This window comes from Dunckerocampus dactyliophorus, chromosome 4 (assembly GCF_027744805.1).
Source record: "Dunckerocampus dactyliophorus isolate RoL2022-P2 chromosome 4, RoL_Ddac_1.1, whole genome shotgun sequence".
Classification (NCBI taxonomy): domain Eukaryota; kingdom Metazoa; phylum Chordata; class Actinopteri; order Syngnathiformes; family Syngnathidae; genus Dunckerocampus; species Dunckerocampus dactyliophorus.
Window position 1 is genome coordinate 3,070,874 of NC_072822.1, and position 16,440 is coordinate 3,087,313.

Below are 16,440 nucleotides of genomic sequence, written 5' to 3' on the forward strand. Positions count from 1 at the left end.
TCTGCTCCTTCCTCCTTTTCGGAGTGTCAACGTGATATTCCTCAGTGTACCTTGTTAAGCAAATAAACAAATTGTATTGTATTGTATTTGTATTTGCAATACAATTTGTTTATTTGTATTGCACATACAAACAAATAAACCATACCATACTATTCTTTCTCAATTTTCCATCATATTTAATATTCAACATCCGTACAGTACATTTGTTTATCACTCTGCGGGGTCACTGAAGTGCCCGCTCCTCATAGTGGACGGTGGGAGGCCTAGGATGTGACCTGTAAACACCTCCGTAGATATCTCCTCCGGTATCACACTCTCCAGACAATATTCTTGGCTCACATCTACAAAAAACACCACAAATCAATTGTAATAACGTATATTATAGTACACATACTGCAGTGGTAATTGTACATACCTTCAGATTTAGAAAACGTTTGCTCGGGATTCTCCCCTTCTTGGACCTCAATGAAGCCCAAAAGGGAAGTGAAACACTGTGCAAGCTCATCCTCTGTCATGGCTTCCCCTGTTCAAGAATAGAATGAACACGGGGCTTGAAAATAAACACAACATCCTCCACAAACAAAAGTGAAAAGAAAAAGTGTGTAATGCGCAATTTTGGCATCTGTTTATCCAACTGTATTGGGGCACTTGGCAGTTTCCGCAATCAGCCGAGTGCATTCTGACAAGACAGAGGCAAGTCCATGTTGTGGTTGTGTTGTCACGCATAATACAGAAGTAATAAGACTTATTTTGGCCAACGGACCTCGGACCTGCAAGAGTTCCAGCAGCTCGTGTCTCTGCAGAACAGGCTGTCCTGCTCTGCTAGCATCTCCCAGGACGCGGAAAGCTTCAGCGATCTCATCTCTGGAGATGCCAAAGGCCGGCCGGTGGTTGATGTAGAGCTTGATGAACTCCTCCAGGTTGATGTCCGTCGTGTACTCTCCCGTTTCGGCGTATTTGCTGAGCTTGATCTCATTTAGCATGTCTTCTATCTTAAACAAAAATGTCAACAGCCCATCTATGCCGGCCGAATTGCCCAAACAGAATTTGTAGAGCATACCTCTTCTTCGGTAGGGAAGTAGGCCAAAGCCCGCATTAACGGGATGACTTCCGTCAGAGGAATTTTGCTAGACAGCTGCCGTGTGTCCATTGACTCAAGACCTTGATTATGGATTTGGCAGTAGTAGAAAAAGTCCTCAATTTCCTAAAGCACAGAAACAATCGTAACCTACATTTGCAAACGTAGACGGGTTTCTCGTTCTCTCAGGTTTTTAGTCCAACATGTACACTCACTCTGTAGAATTTGCCATCCTTGCCTCCCTCTAAAAGAGTGTAAAAAGGCATCAAATCCTTTCCCCCCAAAGCTGCCGCTCCCTCCAGTGCACTGCACTCAAAACATGGGCAAAACATTTGTTATTCAATTTCATACAACATTCACAGTCAATATGTGTCTACTTTTTGACTGTATGGTAAAATGATGTTTGGGTTGTGGCGCCCCCTATGGTTTGTGCTCAAAATTCTTTGGAAGACATGCTAGTGTTCATGTGTGACCAGACATCAGGGCCATAATATCAGAGATTTTGAGAATAAAGTTGTAAATTTATGAGAGAAAAAAAGTCGTAATAACGACTTTACTGTTGTGAATTTATGAGAAAAAAGTTGTAAAATGACGAGAATAAAGTCATACATTTATGAGAATAAATCCTAAATTTACAAGACAAAAAGTCGAGATTAAAGTCGTAAATTAGCAAAAATAAAGCTGTAAATTTATGAGAAAAAATGTCATAAATTTACGACAATAAAAGTTGTAAACTTACGAGACAAAAAGCCCTGAATCTGCAAGAATAAATTTGTAAATTTATGAGAAAAAAAGTTGTAATATTACCTTTGCCCAAGGCCAAAGGTCACATAAGTCCCCCCTTTTAATAGCTATGTCAGGCAATGCCTGTTACAACAGAGTATTAAAATAATCAGAGATTTCGACAATAACAACTTTATAGTCGTACATTTACAAGAAAAAAGTTGTAATATCACAAGAATAAAGTCGTAAATTTACGAGAAAAAAGTTGTAAATTTACGAAAATAAAGCCGTACATTTATGAGCAAAAAAGTTGTACATTTACGAGAATAAGTCGCGAACTTACGAGAATAAAAATTGCAAATTTACGAAAAAAAAGTCATAAAATTACCTTTAATTTTAGTAGAATACAGTTGAAATGTGTTTAAGTTTATTTTAAAACATTATATTACGACAAACAAACAGAACAATGAATGAAGTTGTAATTTTTGGGAAATTAGGTTGGGGAAAAAAGTAACATTACGAGAATAAAGTCAAAATATTATGGGAATAAAGTCATAATTATGAGAAGATTTTGAATGTAAAAATGTTAATTTTAAAATTAAATATTCTAAAACACAGCAAAAATGGGGGAAAAGCTGTAATTTTACGAGAATGAAGTCAACATATTAAGAAAAAAGTTGTAATTGAATAAGAAAAAAGTCACTATTTTATGAGAATAAATAATAATGTCATTTTAGTAGCATACAGTTGAAATATTAAAGAAAAAAATGTTTTTTTATGTTATCAGAAACAAACAAAATGAATAAAGTTGTCTTTTTTATTTGAGTAGGGAAAAAGACATATTACGAGAATAAAGTCAAAATATTATGGGAATCAAGTCAGAAATATGAGAAGATTTAAAATTTTAAATAAAAAACAACAACAAAAAAAAAAAGCAGAAATGGGGACAAAAACTGTAATTTTACGAGAAAAAAATATCAAAGTGACCCATGCATACTTTCATTTTTCAGTATGTGGCCCTCTGTGGAAGAAGTTTGAATTTTGGTGGGGGGTTTTTAAAACAGGAAAAGCTTTGGACACGCCAGTAGTACACTAACAAAAACACACATTTTTGTCACATGACTGTATATGTTACTTGTAGCTTATCTGCCATGACAGCACAGTGCAGTCCCTTCCCCCGGCGGTGAAAAGAAAGAGTCCGTCATGTGAGTAGGCAAAAGTGGACACGCCCGTCGGATGGCAGACGACAGCATGGGACTTGAAGGGGTTCCCATCCAGAGGCAGAATCTGGACCCCGATCTGGAGGACGCAGAGTAAGCAACTCGGATTCAGTCTTACCCGTTTGGCCATGTCGGCAATTCTATTCACTGAATCTATTTTTAGCAAAAGTGTTGTCAGTCCTAAGGAAGCCTCAGTCATGTACAAGACCTCCAAGAACAACACGGAACAGCATCTTATCATAGCTGAAGTTCCAGTCAGCAGCGTGTTCATGCATTCTCACGATGCTCATCACTGTGTGCGTACAAATGACTACAAATCACGAAAAATAATGTATTGTGATGAATTCAAATGCTGCAAATGCCATGACTGACCTTGTCCTCCGTGATGTAGGCCATGTAGTAAGATCCAGTCTCGTTGTCTTTTGATGTTGGTAAAATCTCGATTTTCTTCACGGGACTTCCATATGTAGGGCCGAGGAGAGTCTTTCTGTTGTAATCAAACAAAAGTTGAGTATAATGATGGGATTTGCTGCCATTTGCTGCCTGCAGGCTTTTTTTTTTTTCTTTTTTATCGGCCTGCGGCACAAAAAAAACAAAAACAGCAAAGATCGAAAAATCGGCAATAATTTTACAAGACTAAAGTCAAAATATTAATGGAGAAAATCATAACTATAAGGTTTAAGAAAAAATATGTTTTTTTTATATGTTGTAATATTATGAGAAACAAACAAAAACTCACATGAAGTTGCCATTTTTGGAAAATTAGATTGCGGAAAATGTTATAATGTTACGAGGCTAAAGCCAAAATATTATGGGAATAAGGTCATAGTTGCGAGAACAAAACTTATATCAATAAAGTTGAAAGTTGAAATAGTTTCAAAATAAAAAAAACAGCAGAAATAACAAAAACGGTTGTAATTTTACAAGAATAAAGTAAAAATATTAAGGGAATAAAGTTGAATTCTAACAAGAAAAATAGTTTCCATTTTATGAGAATAAACTCATAATATTGTGAGGAAAAATAATGTCATTTTAATAGCATAGAGTTCAAATATTAAAGAAAAAATATGTTATTTTTAAAAGTCATAATATTATGAGAAACAAAATAAAGTTTTTGAAAACTTAGGTTGGGGAAAAAGTCCTAATATTATGGGAATAAAGTTTAAATTAAAAAGAAAAGTAATCTAAAGAGAAAAGTCGTAATTTTATGAGAATATCGTCATAATATTATGTGGAAAAAAATTATGTTTAGTACACAACGCTGAAATAAAAAAAGAAAAATACTTTTTAAAAAAGTTGTAACATTATCAAAAACAAACAAAAACAACAAATGAAATTGTGATTTTTGGACAATTAGGTTGGGGAAAAAGTTTGAATGTTACAAGAATAAAGTCAAAATATTATGGGAATAAAGTCATAATTACGAAAAGAAAACTTATATAAAGAAAGTTTAAATTGTTTGAAAATGAAAAAAAATGAAAAAACAGCAGAAATGGAAATAACAGCTGTAATTTTACGTGAACAAAGTCAAAATATTAAGAGAATAAAGTTGTATTCTCACAATTTTACAAAAATAAGCTCATAATATTATCAGGAAGAATAGTAAAGTTCAAATATTAAAGAAAATATATATTTTTAAAATCATAATATTAGGAGAAACAAATAAAACTAAATAAAGTTGTCATTTCTAGAAAATTTGGTTTTGGAAAAAGTTATAATTTACAAGAATAAAGTCAAAATATTATGGGAATAAAGTCAAAATATAATGGGCATGAAGTCATAATATTACAAAAACAAAATTTACAAAGATTATTGAAGAAGAAAGTTGAAATATTTGGAAATTAAAATAAACAAAAATGGGAAAAATGGGAAAAAATGTATGTTTATAAATAAAGTTGTCATAGTGCTATGTTCGGTGTAATTCCCTTCATCTTGTTACCTGCACTTCTTGGTGGTGCTGTTGAAAAGCTTCATCTTGTATTGGTCCGAGGAAATGACGACAAATTGCTCGGCACATAAGGGCGGGTACCACGTCATGCACTTTGGCACAGCACTTTGCTCAATACGCTTTGTGCTGGAGATGACAATCTGGTCCGTGTCACTGTTCTCCAGGTCATACTCCACCTATTAGCCCGCAGAGAGGTGAGCGTCAGCACATCAAATTGAGCTAAAGACCAGGGGACAAATGTGTAAACCATGCATGCACATAACACGTATGCAACGTCCTACGTATTTATTCAAATGTATAAAAATCCACGGGTGGTGAGAATGCACGCACTGGTACCCATCACTCACATCACTCAAGCCATTTATAAAGCTTTGGGACTTCAGCAAACCACAGTGAGAGCAATTAATGGCGAAAATATGGAACAGTGGTGAACCTTCCCAGGAATGGCCGGCCAACCAAAATGACCCCATGAGCACAGAGGCGACTCATCCAAGAGGTCACAAAAGACCCCACAACAACATCCAAAGAACTGCAGGCCTCACTTGCCTCAGTTAAGGTCAGTGTTCATGACTCCACCATAAGAAAGACACTGGGCAAAAACGGCCTGCATGGCAGAGTTCCAAGACCAAAACCACTGCTGAACAAAAACAACATTACGGCTTGTCTCAATTTTGCCAAAAACATCTTGATGATCCCCAAGACCTTTGGGAAAATACTCTGTGGTCTGATGAGACAAAAGCTTAACTTTTTGGAAGGTGTGAGTCCGATAACATCTGGCGTAAAAGTAACGCTGCGTTTCAGAAAAAGAACATCATACTAACAGTAAAATATGGTGGTGGTAGTGTGATGGTCTTCAGGACGTAGAAGACTTGCTGTGATAAATGGAACCATGAATTCTGCTGAAGGAGAAAGTCCGGCCATCTGTTGTTGACCTCAAGCTGAAACCGACTTGGGTTCTGCAGCAGGACAATGATCCAAAACACACCAGCAAGTCCACCTCTGAATGGCTGAAGACTTTGGAGTGGCCTAGTCCAAGTCCTGACTTGAATCCTATTGAGATGCTGTGGCATGACCTTAAAAAGGAAAAGCCTCCAATGTGGCTGAAAAACAACAATTCTGCAAAATTCCTCCACAGCGCTGGAAGAGACTCATTGCAAGTTATGGCAAACGCTTGATTGCAGTTGTTGCTGCTATGGGTGGCCGACCCAGTTATTAGGTTTAGGGGGCAATCACTTTTTCACACAGGGACATGTGGCTTTGGATTTTTTTTTCTCCCTTAATAATAAAAAGTTTCATTTAAAAAGTGCATTTTGTGTTCAGTTGTGTTTTCATTGACTAATATTTAAATTACAGTAGTTTGATGATATGAAACATTTAAGTGTGATAAACATGCACAAAAATCATAAATCAGGAAAGGGGGCAAACACTTTTTCACACTACTGTACGTACGTGGAGTTTTATACATCTGACGGAAAGACTGCGTATGCATGTTTCCTGTTCTGTGAGTACACAGATTTCTACACCTAAATATACTGTATACAAAGTTTTATACATTTGGCCCCTGGAGGTGGACTCACCAACATGCGGTCCATGCCCAGGGTGAACAGCCTGGGCTGGTTGCTGTCCAGGTGCATCCCAAAGAGAAGGTCCGTGATGGGCTTGTAGTGGGAGCGATATCTGCCCAGGTAGGTCCACTGGGGCGGTGAGTCGTCATTGGTTTGCGAGCGGAATATGGTTACGGCTTTCCCAACATCCTAGTTGTGAGATGACAACACCAGGTCTCAGTTAGAATAGATTATTTATTGAGCCGTTGGGTGTGTCCTCGGACACCCCCGTCTGAAATGGTATCCCATCTCAAATTTGGATTCATTTCTGACTTTTTTTGTTGACACATTGTGATTATGTGGCATTAACTAATCTTATTTAAATACGGGGTCCATTTTGTGGAATTTTGTCAATCTAGCGTTCATATTAATAATAGCAGCAACAATCAAGAGGGTGACATTAATTCATAAATCGGCTAAAGAAGGGGGAAAGAGCTAACAGGGGCTGAGCAAGACTGAGTGAACTTTTTTTCTTGTCTAATTTAACTCATTCAATACCCAAACGCCCGATCCCGCTATGTCTTTTGCATTATTTTTTTACGCGAAAGGCAAAAGGAGGTGATGACGCAAGCGCACACTAATGGATGTCACTTTTAGAGCAGTTTTAAGACATAAGAACGGCCAACAAGGTGGCAGAAGTGAGTTTGATAAGAGCTCGGCATGTGAAAAAACATACATGACTGCAAGGAGGAAGTGGAAGAACGCGGAGGAGTGTAGCGTGCAGAAGGTTGCGCATTGTAGGGAAATTTTAGCGCATGCACACGCGCACATGTTCCATATCAGTTCCAAATGTGAAAATTGTAAATAGTTCATGGTGTTATATTTGTAAATAAATTGTTATTCTGATGTAAAACAACCCCTTTTTTGTGTTGTTTATGTTGTGGTATAGTTGTTTACATATTGGAGCTGTCACAAAAGCAAAACATATTTGTGTCAAAGTGAAAATTATGCTTGAAATGTATCTTTTCATAAAAAGTACTATTTCTCCCTTTTTTAGTCAGGAACTGATATTTTCCTGAAACTTACCTACTGTATTTTCTACTGCTGATTACTAAAGAACGGAAAAAGGTAGAAACAATCTTTTTTTTCTGATGAAAGACGGGAGTGTAATCTTTCTTTTGGTAGGTTCCATGTTTACAGTATATATACACATATGTTTAGATATACAGTACATAGAGCACAATATTCTGTGTGCCTTGAAAGATCAGTCAAAACCGTCTAACATGGCCGCTATTGAAGGGATTTTTTTTTTTAAACGGCTGGGATTGAATGAGTTAACCTTTTTTTGACATGTTGATATATTTATATTATTTTTTTGCGTAATTAACGCATAAGCATCATGGGAAGCCACGCCTCTCTGTTACTACGATAGACGAAGGCACAATAATAGCGTCCCCAAACTTAGACGCTCTTTTATAACTTTATTCTGACCTGAACACATCTACACCACCACATACGCATCTCCAACTCACAAACACCTCATTGCCACTCGATGACCGTGAGGTGCGTTCACCGACATCACAACAGTCTTTATTATTGGTGTGTGGGTGGTCTAAATAAACAGAAAGACAAGGGAAAAGATTATCACTCACTAATGTAACTCTTACATTTGCTGCATTTTAGTATGCTGGGAAATTTCAGAAAATACACAAAATTACGTGATATCTTTGAACGCAACCCCTCCTGGCTCATATTGACACGGTTAAAGTGTGACTCAGACGTTCTGCTGCTACTGAAGAGACTGGTGTTAGGCAAATACATTTTCAGACATGTGTGGCGCCTTGCAGCTCGAGTTCAATTTTCACTTCATACACACAAATATACATGACTGTGTCCAGTCATTTATCTTTCCGTAGATAAAATACAGTAAAACTCGCCATATTTCACACATAGTTGCAAATGGTGATTAATCATGATCAATTCATTTGATTTAAACAGCCCTTGTTTCTATATATTTCATTAATTTAAATAATTTTAAGTAATAATAATAATGGTTAATCAATTAACTGATAAATACAGTGGTTATTCATTCTTCATTCGTTATTAATTTGTTCCAAAAGGTTTGACAAAAAACGAAATGTTCAAAAACCACGACAATTTTTCCCATAGGAAATAATAGATCCAATGAATCTGTTCCAGACACCCAAAAATATGAACAAAAATACATTTAAAATAATATACAATAGAAAGAATAATTAGAATGAAGAATAATTTTAGTTTTGCATGCAGAAAACAATGTGAAGTAATTATAAATGAGGAATGGATGGAACTTATGGTTGATGGGGGCTTCCCGTACATCCTGGCAAGACTGAACTCAACAGCGTTTCTCACGTCCTGTATCGAATTGTTGACACTTGCAACTTTGGCCCCATGGCGGGTTATTTGGCAGTCGCAGTCAATACAAAATGCACCGACAGTGAATCGCCGGCACCTAGGGTGCTTTATTTGGGCACTCGATTTCGCTAACAGCACAGGGCAAACCGACTAGTTTGTTATGTGCGGTACTGTACTAAAACCGAGGCAAAATTTTGGGGCAAATTTTCGACGAAAACGGAATCATGCGAAAACTGGGGCACACGAAATCGAGGTTTGTAGTTAAAATTGTAATTCCTACTACTCTTTCATTGTACGTCACTGAGAATGCATGAGAACATGGAGAAGGTGTTATCGATTGTTGTTTTTATCTATTTATTTTGAAGCTGTGGATAATATTTTAGCGCACTTGCCATTTTATATTTCTCTGGTGGTCCCACATATTAAGCCACCTATATCATACTACACTTGATAATAATATTCCTAAAAATATAGTAAATGAAGCATACCACAGTGGCAAGGTATCTGGAGTCTGAGGAAAAACTCATGTGACTGATGCTGTCTCTGGGGGAATCAAAGCATTCCTTTGGATTACTTTGCAAAGTGTTTGGATCCAGAAAGTGAACGGCTCCACTTCCAAAGCCGACAGCCAGGTGAAGCCCTGTTGAGGGAAGGGAATAGTATCGGACCGGCCAATCCACAGTCAAGCAACATGCTTTAAGACACAGCCCCAACCTTGAGGGTCGAACGTGACGCACTGAATCTCTTTCTCTTTCTCAAAGACCTTGCTGCGGGCGGTCCGCTTCCGCTCGTAGTCCCAGACCTTCAAGCTGCCCTTGTGGTTGCCCATGACCATCACTGGCTGTGTGGGATGGCAGGCCACCGCGTGGATGGGGTCACAGTTCTCCTGCAGGATGACCTGGGACGTGCCTTTCCGAACATTCACATGAACCATCTTGGAGCTGACCGTGGACACCACAAAGTTCCTGTGGAAGACACGACATATATGTGATACTATGCGACAGATTAATGAGATGATATGGGTGAGATGACAGACATGAAACTATATACAACACGTGGGATGAGAGATGAGTGTGTGTGTGTGTGTGTGTATGTGTGTGTGCCCTCCATAATTCTAATAAGATTTGTTCTTTAGCTTCTAATATTTTTAAAAAAAAAAAAATATAGGACCGTACTGAAAATTGGAGAAAAATTTTAACTTCATCTCAAGTGAATTTTAAGAAAATAAAAAAAATCCCAGACTAGTAATTATTTTTCATAAAATGACCTATCCCACAATTATCGGCGTCCTTAGCAATTCCTAGGAAATAAGTGTAATTTAAGTATTTCTGTTATTCCTACAGTAGTTTACGAAGTTGAAACACTGAATTGGTACATCCTGTTTCTTTGGGGTCTAAGTGTGACATGACACAGAAGCCATTTCTCTTAGTCACTCTTCAACATGGGAAAGACACCATTCAAGTAAGGCAGATGTGCGTCGACCTTCAGAAGTAAGGCAATGGCTACAAGAAAATAGCCACTCACCTGCACCTGCCCAAATCTACTGCCAGAGGAATCATTAACAAGTTTAAAACCACTGGACCGGTGGTAAGCAAGCCACCACGCTCAGTGAGGAGGATGTTAAGAGAACTAAAAAATGCTCCAAAGCTCACCGTTAAGAATTGCAAGAAATGGTAGCATGTTGGGGTCACAAAGTCTCCAAAACAACCATCAGGCGCTATCTACATGCCAAAAAGCTGTTTGGGAGGCATGCACGGAAAAACTTTCTCTCACTCCCAATCATAAACGTAACGTGTGGAGTTCACTAAGTTCAAGTGCGCTTTGGTCAGATGAGACCAAAATAGAGCTTTTTGGCAACAAACACTCTAAGTGGGTCTGGCAGAAGGATCGGTGATGCTGTGGGCCTGTTTCTCTTTCAAAGGCCCTGGGAACCTTGTTAGGGTGCATGGCATCATGAACGCTTTGAATTACCAGGACATTTTAAAGCAAAATCTGGTGGCCTCTGCCCAAAAGCGGAAGATGGGTCGTCACTGGGTCTTTCAGCAAGATAATGACCCTAAACATGTGGCCAAATCTACACAGAAATGGTTCGCCAGACACAGGATCAAGCTCCTACCGTGGCCATCTCAGTCTCCACACCTCAACCCCATTGAAAACCTGTGAAGCAAGCTGAAGAGGAGAGGACCCAGGTCGCTGGATGATCTACAGACACTGTGCAAAGAGGAATGGTCGAAGATCCCTCTTTCTATATTCTTCCATCTTGTGAAACATTATAGGAGAAAATTAGGCGCTATTTTGTTGGCAAAAGGGGGTTGTACAAAGTATTAACATCAGGGGTGCTAATAATTGTGGCTGACATGATTTGATGTGAAAGAATTATTTCTTAATGTGGGATTTTTTTTATTTTCTTAAAATGCACTTGAATTGAAGTTTGGATTTTCCTGTTTTTTTCAATGTGGTCCTATATTTTTTACAAAAAAAAATCACTTATTAGAAGCTAAAGAACACATCTTAACCAGGGGTGCCAATAATTATGGAGGCCGCTGTATATGTGTGTGTGTGTATATATATATATACGTATATGTATATGTACGTATATATATATATAAGAAATTAAACACGAAATGCTACGATCAAAATGTGTTAAGAAATAATATGTTAACAAATGAACAGGTTGTGTAGAATGCAAACCAACAACAGCAACAACTGGTCTTGTCCTCCTTTTACCTGCTAAGTAGTGGTTTGGCTTCCATGGTGCAATCCGCCAGACATCCTCGTGAACATTCTTTGGAAAAGGAAATGGAAGCAATGGTGTCCAGGTTCAACTGGTTGTACCAAGTCAGGAGCAACATGTTTTCATCGTAAAAGTTGATATGACCGCGGGTGTCTCCGGTGACAATACAGCTGTTGCGGCGAACAAAAAAGGCGATTAAAGGACAGTAAGAGGACAGTGCACATGCCCACTTAGAAGCACCTGTCTGTTACGGTGAGAAATGTGATGGGATGCTCCTGCAGGGAGATGACCTTGACTCTGTCTCTGCTCAGGTTTTGGTTGGACGCCAGGTCCTGCGTCAGCTCCCAGATCATGACGATGCCTGACGCCGTGGGCGTTATCACCTTGAAATCTTGCCAGTGAAACACAGAGGGATTTAGAGGCCCGCGGGCTAAGTTGCGGATGTTGCAGTACTCGGGTGTGGTTTGCGGGAACAGAGACGCGTTGAGTTCCAGGGTGGCCGCATCCCCCAGCTGCAGAAACAGTGGAGCATATCTCTCAAAATGACAACAAGACCTCTGATAAAGTCTTATAAATACAATCAAATACATAGAAATGTATTTTAATATATGCAGAAATGACAAATATGTCAAAGAAAAGGTTTGGAAGGGTTATCTCTCTGCTCTGCTCTCTCCCTCTGTGTGTGTGTGGTGCTCTTTAAAAGCATATTTTTGAAGTTTTTGTGAAATCAAAGCTGATGAATATAGCACAACGTAAAAATAACCCAAAAATTCAACCCGGTAGACGGCAGTTTGGTTTCGAATAGTTGATTTAGGTCAGGTAATATCTCACAATAGATGCCCAACCCAGTCCTTGCCAGGGGTCTCCAAAGTGCGGCGCGCGGCTGTTTTTTTGTTGTCCTGTAAAACAATCTAAAAATAGAATTTAGCAAGAAAACTAAAACAAACAGCAAAAAATGGACAAATCAGCAGTAATTTTACTATAATAAAATCTAAATATTAAGAGAAAAAAGATGTTATCTAATGAGAAAAAGTCAAAATTGTCTAAACTCAAGACTAAACTCATCATACTGTATAAGGAAAATTATGTCATTTTAGTAGCATAGAGTTGAAATATTGAAGAAAAAGTATTAAAGTCATAATATTATGAGAAACACACAAAGCAAAATAAAGTTGAAATTTTTGGAAAATGAGGTTGTGGAATAAATTATAATATTATGGGAATAAACTGCAAATATTATGGGAATAAAGCCATAATACTACAAGAAGCAAATTAAGAAGATTATTTAAGAACAAAGTTTAATTAAATATTTGGAAAAATGGGGATGAAAAGGAGCAATGTTCATACAAATAATACACTTTTTCACCTATATCACAAAGCTAAGATGGAAATGTACATCACTTCTTAGCACATGCTTTACAAAATACCAAAGTGGCTCTTGCATCCTTTCATTTTCACCATGTGGCCCTCGGCGGAAAAAGTTTGGACACCCCTGCTTTATGCAAATGTTCTTTACTGCGCAGCCTTTGGTCCCATCACTAACATACTAGTGTGAACACATAACGAACCGCACCAAAGTGTGAATACAGCCAAAGTTTACTTGATTACTCTCTTTACCTTAATAATCTTGAGGGGAACATACTGCAGATTGCCCTGCGCCTTTAAAAAAAGACCAAGAGTTAATCAATTGCAATAAATCATCTTCATGTAACAGACATGTCACTTACCGTGCTGTAAAACAACACCTGACTTGCACTGCTACTCAGCAGCTGGGTGCTGTTCTTTGGGTTATAAATGATGTCATTCTGAAAAGCAAGTCAGTACAATTTATCTGTGAGGTTGTAATCCTACTGGCGAATAAAGTAAAAGTCATCTTGACTTACTTGATAACCATATTCAGGGCTGAGCTCGGTGAGCCACAGGGGCTCTTGGGAGTCATTTGTCCAAGCCCAGACACACACACACTGTGGACAAAAAGCATTCATTCTCTATTGCGCAGCCCCTTAGCACACACACAGTGCCACACTGATGCTTGATGCCAAAATGCTGACATTGGACAAGGCCGTCTTTTATGACTCACTTGATTTTTTTCACTCCCAAGGGTCACCAGTTGCTTGGTGTCTCCCGAAAATGCAATCGCAATGACTCCCCCGTTAGGATGGCAGTCGAACAAAGTGTTCACAGGAATGCTGTAACATTCAAAAAAGGGTCATAAGACAAAAATGTTTCATTTTAACCGTCCCGTTGTGCAAAAAGTGACTTTTGTAAGTGTCATCCTGTTTATGTGCACCAAACGTGAGAAAAAGCTCGCAATAAGGTCAAGCTAGATGAGCCCGCCCCATGTATAGTATATGCCCACCACCTTCTAACAAAGCAGGCTTTGCTACACATCTGAAAACGCCGCCTGGAGCTCTGCCACCTATCCGTCAGTCGGCTACAGATATGGCATCTGTAAGTTTCAGCATTCTGTTTTACTTCAGCGCCTGTTCCCATCCTTAATGTTATGTAGTATCTTGTATAGGCCGTCTGTTTACGTTGGACAACGTGCAGCTCATTAGCATTAAAGCCACAGACCCACAAAACTGCATGTTACTAATTCTTGGCTTAATAGAAGCGCTTTTAAACTGCCTAAATTCTTTCAATAACCTATTGTGAGACTTTAACATTGATGAAAAATAGTATAATATGGGACCTTTAGCTCTTTCAGTCCCAAAGACGTATTTATATGTTTTTATAATCCCGAACACCCAATCCCAAAGATGTATTTATACGTCTTTTACGTTTTTATGCACAAGAGGCAAAAAGAGGCGATGACGCAACTGCACACTAATGGACGTCACTTTTACATCGGTTTTATTAAAACAGCCACAAGGTGGCAGGAGTGCATTTAATAAGTGCTCGGCATGCGTGGAGGAAGTAGAAGAACGCGGAGGAGTGTCGTGTGCAGAAGGTTAGGCATTGTAGAGAAATTTTAACGCATTCACACGCACGCGTGCACACACGTGCACACTCACAGTTCAGTTCCAAAATGTGACAATTGTAAATAGTTCATGGTGTTATATTTGTATATAAATTGTTATTTTGATGTAAAACAACCCTTTTTTGTGATGTTAATGTTGAAAGTTATGCTTGAAATGTATCTTCACAAAAAGCTGTTTTTTTCCCCTTTTTTTTATCTGGGAACTGATATTTTCCTGAAACTTACCTATGCTCTACTGCTGATTACAGAATGGAAAGAAGTAGAAACAAACTTTTTTTCCTGATGAAAGACGGGAGTCTAATCATTCTTTTGGTGGGTTCCATGTTTATATAGCCATAGAAAACAATATTCCGTGTGTCTTGAAAGGTCAGTCAAAATCGTCTAAAATGGGATTGAATGAGTTAAATTTAATGAAAAACATGAAGAGTGTAGCTACCCAGAGTACGAATCCCAGATGATTACGGTGCTTTTCGTGCTCTGGTCTGCTGTTGCAATCCATCGTCTGTCTTGACTGACGCACAAACACGAAATGGGGCTGCAGTAACCCTACAAATGTGAACAGTAATGTGACTTTTATGACGTATCTCACGTGACAACGCTTTTTGTTTTTACCTGAAGTATGTGTTGGGAGTTTGTGGTATGATTATAGATGATCGCAACGTGAGCTCCAGCATAGAGGAACACTAGCTGGCTGTGGTCTTGCAGAATGTATACAGGAAGGGTAGAGTTCACACCGTTGACCCAGTCAAGTGACTGCATGGATGAAGACAACATCGAGAATACAAATTTTTAAAGGAGCATGAGTCTTTATATCAATACGTACCAATGCATGTGTTCTAGTGCACGTGATCTCCTTCGGGAAGAGGGTTTCTCTGGTTGCAGTGTAGACTTGTGACTCCCTGGTGGGTCGTAGTTTGTCAGCCTCACTCTGGGATTGTGGGACGTTTGACATCTCAGGGTTCTGTGCTTCTGCGCCTGACATTATGCCTAAAAGCCAAGTCAAATGTATTTTACTGGATTTTACACATCAGAGGTCAAACTCTATTAAAACAAACTTACCCTCTGTTAAAATGTGTCATTCATCAATATCCTGAAATCAAAACTATACAGCAGGGGTCACCAACGTGGTGCCCGCGGGCAACAGGTAGCCCCCCACGACCACATGAGGTGCCCGCAAGCCTGCTTTTCATTCAGGTTTTCAGTTAATAATGAAAGAACAGTAGAAAGAAATGCATTCTGAAATACAAAATGTGAGTTGTGGACACCAGCATTTTGTTAATGTTCTGGTAAAACAAGCATATTCGCTTTGTTTGGGTTTAAAATAAGCTCTGAAAATAAATGTTACAAAAATGAGTAGCTCTTGGCCATTTTCATTTTGTAAAAGTAGCTCTCACAAGGAAAAACGTTGGTGACCCCTGCTATACACTTATAGGTACGTTTGCCATTCAAATTCAACTGTCGTCTTGCATCTCATTGGGGTTTAATAGAGTTTCAGTTTTTTCTACCGACTGGCAGATTCGTCACTAAGTGGTACAGTAGTCGTCAACTGTTTAAATGTCAAACATAAATTATATACACGTTTGTCATACATCTTACATATCACATGATCTTTTACACTTAAGGATTTTTTAAAGTTTTATATTTAAAGCGTAGTAGCATTACGTTGTACTACAACGTACCACTACAGTGACAAATCTGGGAATCTGTAAAGGAAATTTGTATGATACCCGCATCTTTGTGGTATTAGAAACGCATACATTCCCTGTACTAAATGCATTAAGTAAATTTATACATAAACATACCTTTACATGCAGTTTCG

The 16,440-nt window shown here is 38.4% G+C and overlaps 1 protein-coding gene across 3 annotated transcripts; it reads right to left on the reverse strand.

Annotated features, from left to right (window-relative positions):
* Positions 1 to 195: 195 nt before the first annotated feature.
* cfap251 (cilia and flagella associated protein 251) lies at positions 196 to 15,746 on the reverse strand. Of its 3 annotated transcripts, none has more exons than XM_054774812.1 (21): positions 15,681 to 15,746; positions 15,445 to 15,608; positions 15,234 to 15,374; positions 15,058 to 15,167; positions 13,722 to 13,830; positions 13,525 to 13,605; positions 13,369 to 13,446; positions 13,259 to 13,300; positions 11,882 to 12,153; positions 11,635 to 11,811; positions 9,622 to 9,872; positions 9,396 to 9,547; positions 6,547 to 6,723; positions 4,961 to 5,145; positions 3,394 to 3,508; positions 2,937 to 3,100; positions 1,294 to 1,384; positions 1,061 to 1,204; positions 764 to 992; positions 416 to 523; positions 196 to 341 (listed from the first exon to the last, which is right to left on the reverse strand). In XM_054774812.1, the coding sequence occupies exons 2-21, from the start codon at positions 15,601 to 15,603 to the stop codon at positions 211 to 213; spliced, it is 2,916 nt and encodes a 971-aa protein (XP_054630787.1). In that variant the 5' UTR covers positions 15,604 to 15,608; positions 15,681 to 15,746; the 3' UTR covers positions 196 to 210. The 3 variants fall into 3 exon arrangements, 2 of the variants coding, with proteins under 2 accessions (XP_054630787.1, XP_054630788.1); XR_008570147.1 differs by having other exon boundaries at positions 301 to 341; positions 416 to 679; XM_054774813.1 differs by lacking the exons at positions 196 to 341; positions 764 to 992; positions 1,061 to 1,204 and having other exon boundaries at positions 411 to 523.
* Between the last annotated feature and the right edge of the window lie 694 nt (positions 15,747 to 16,440).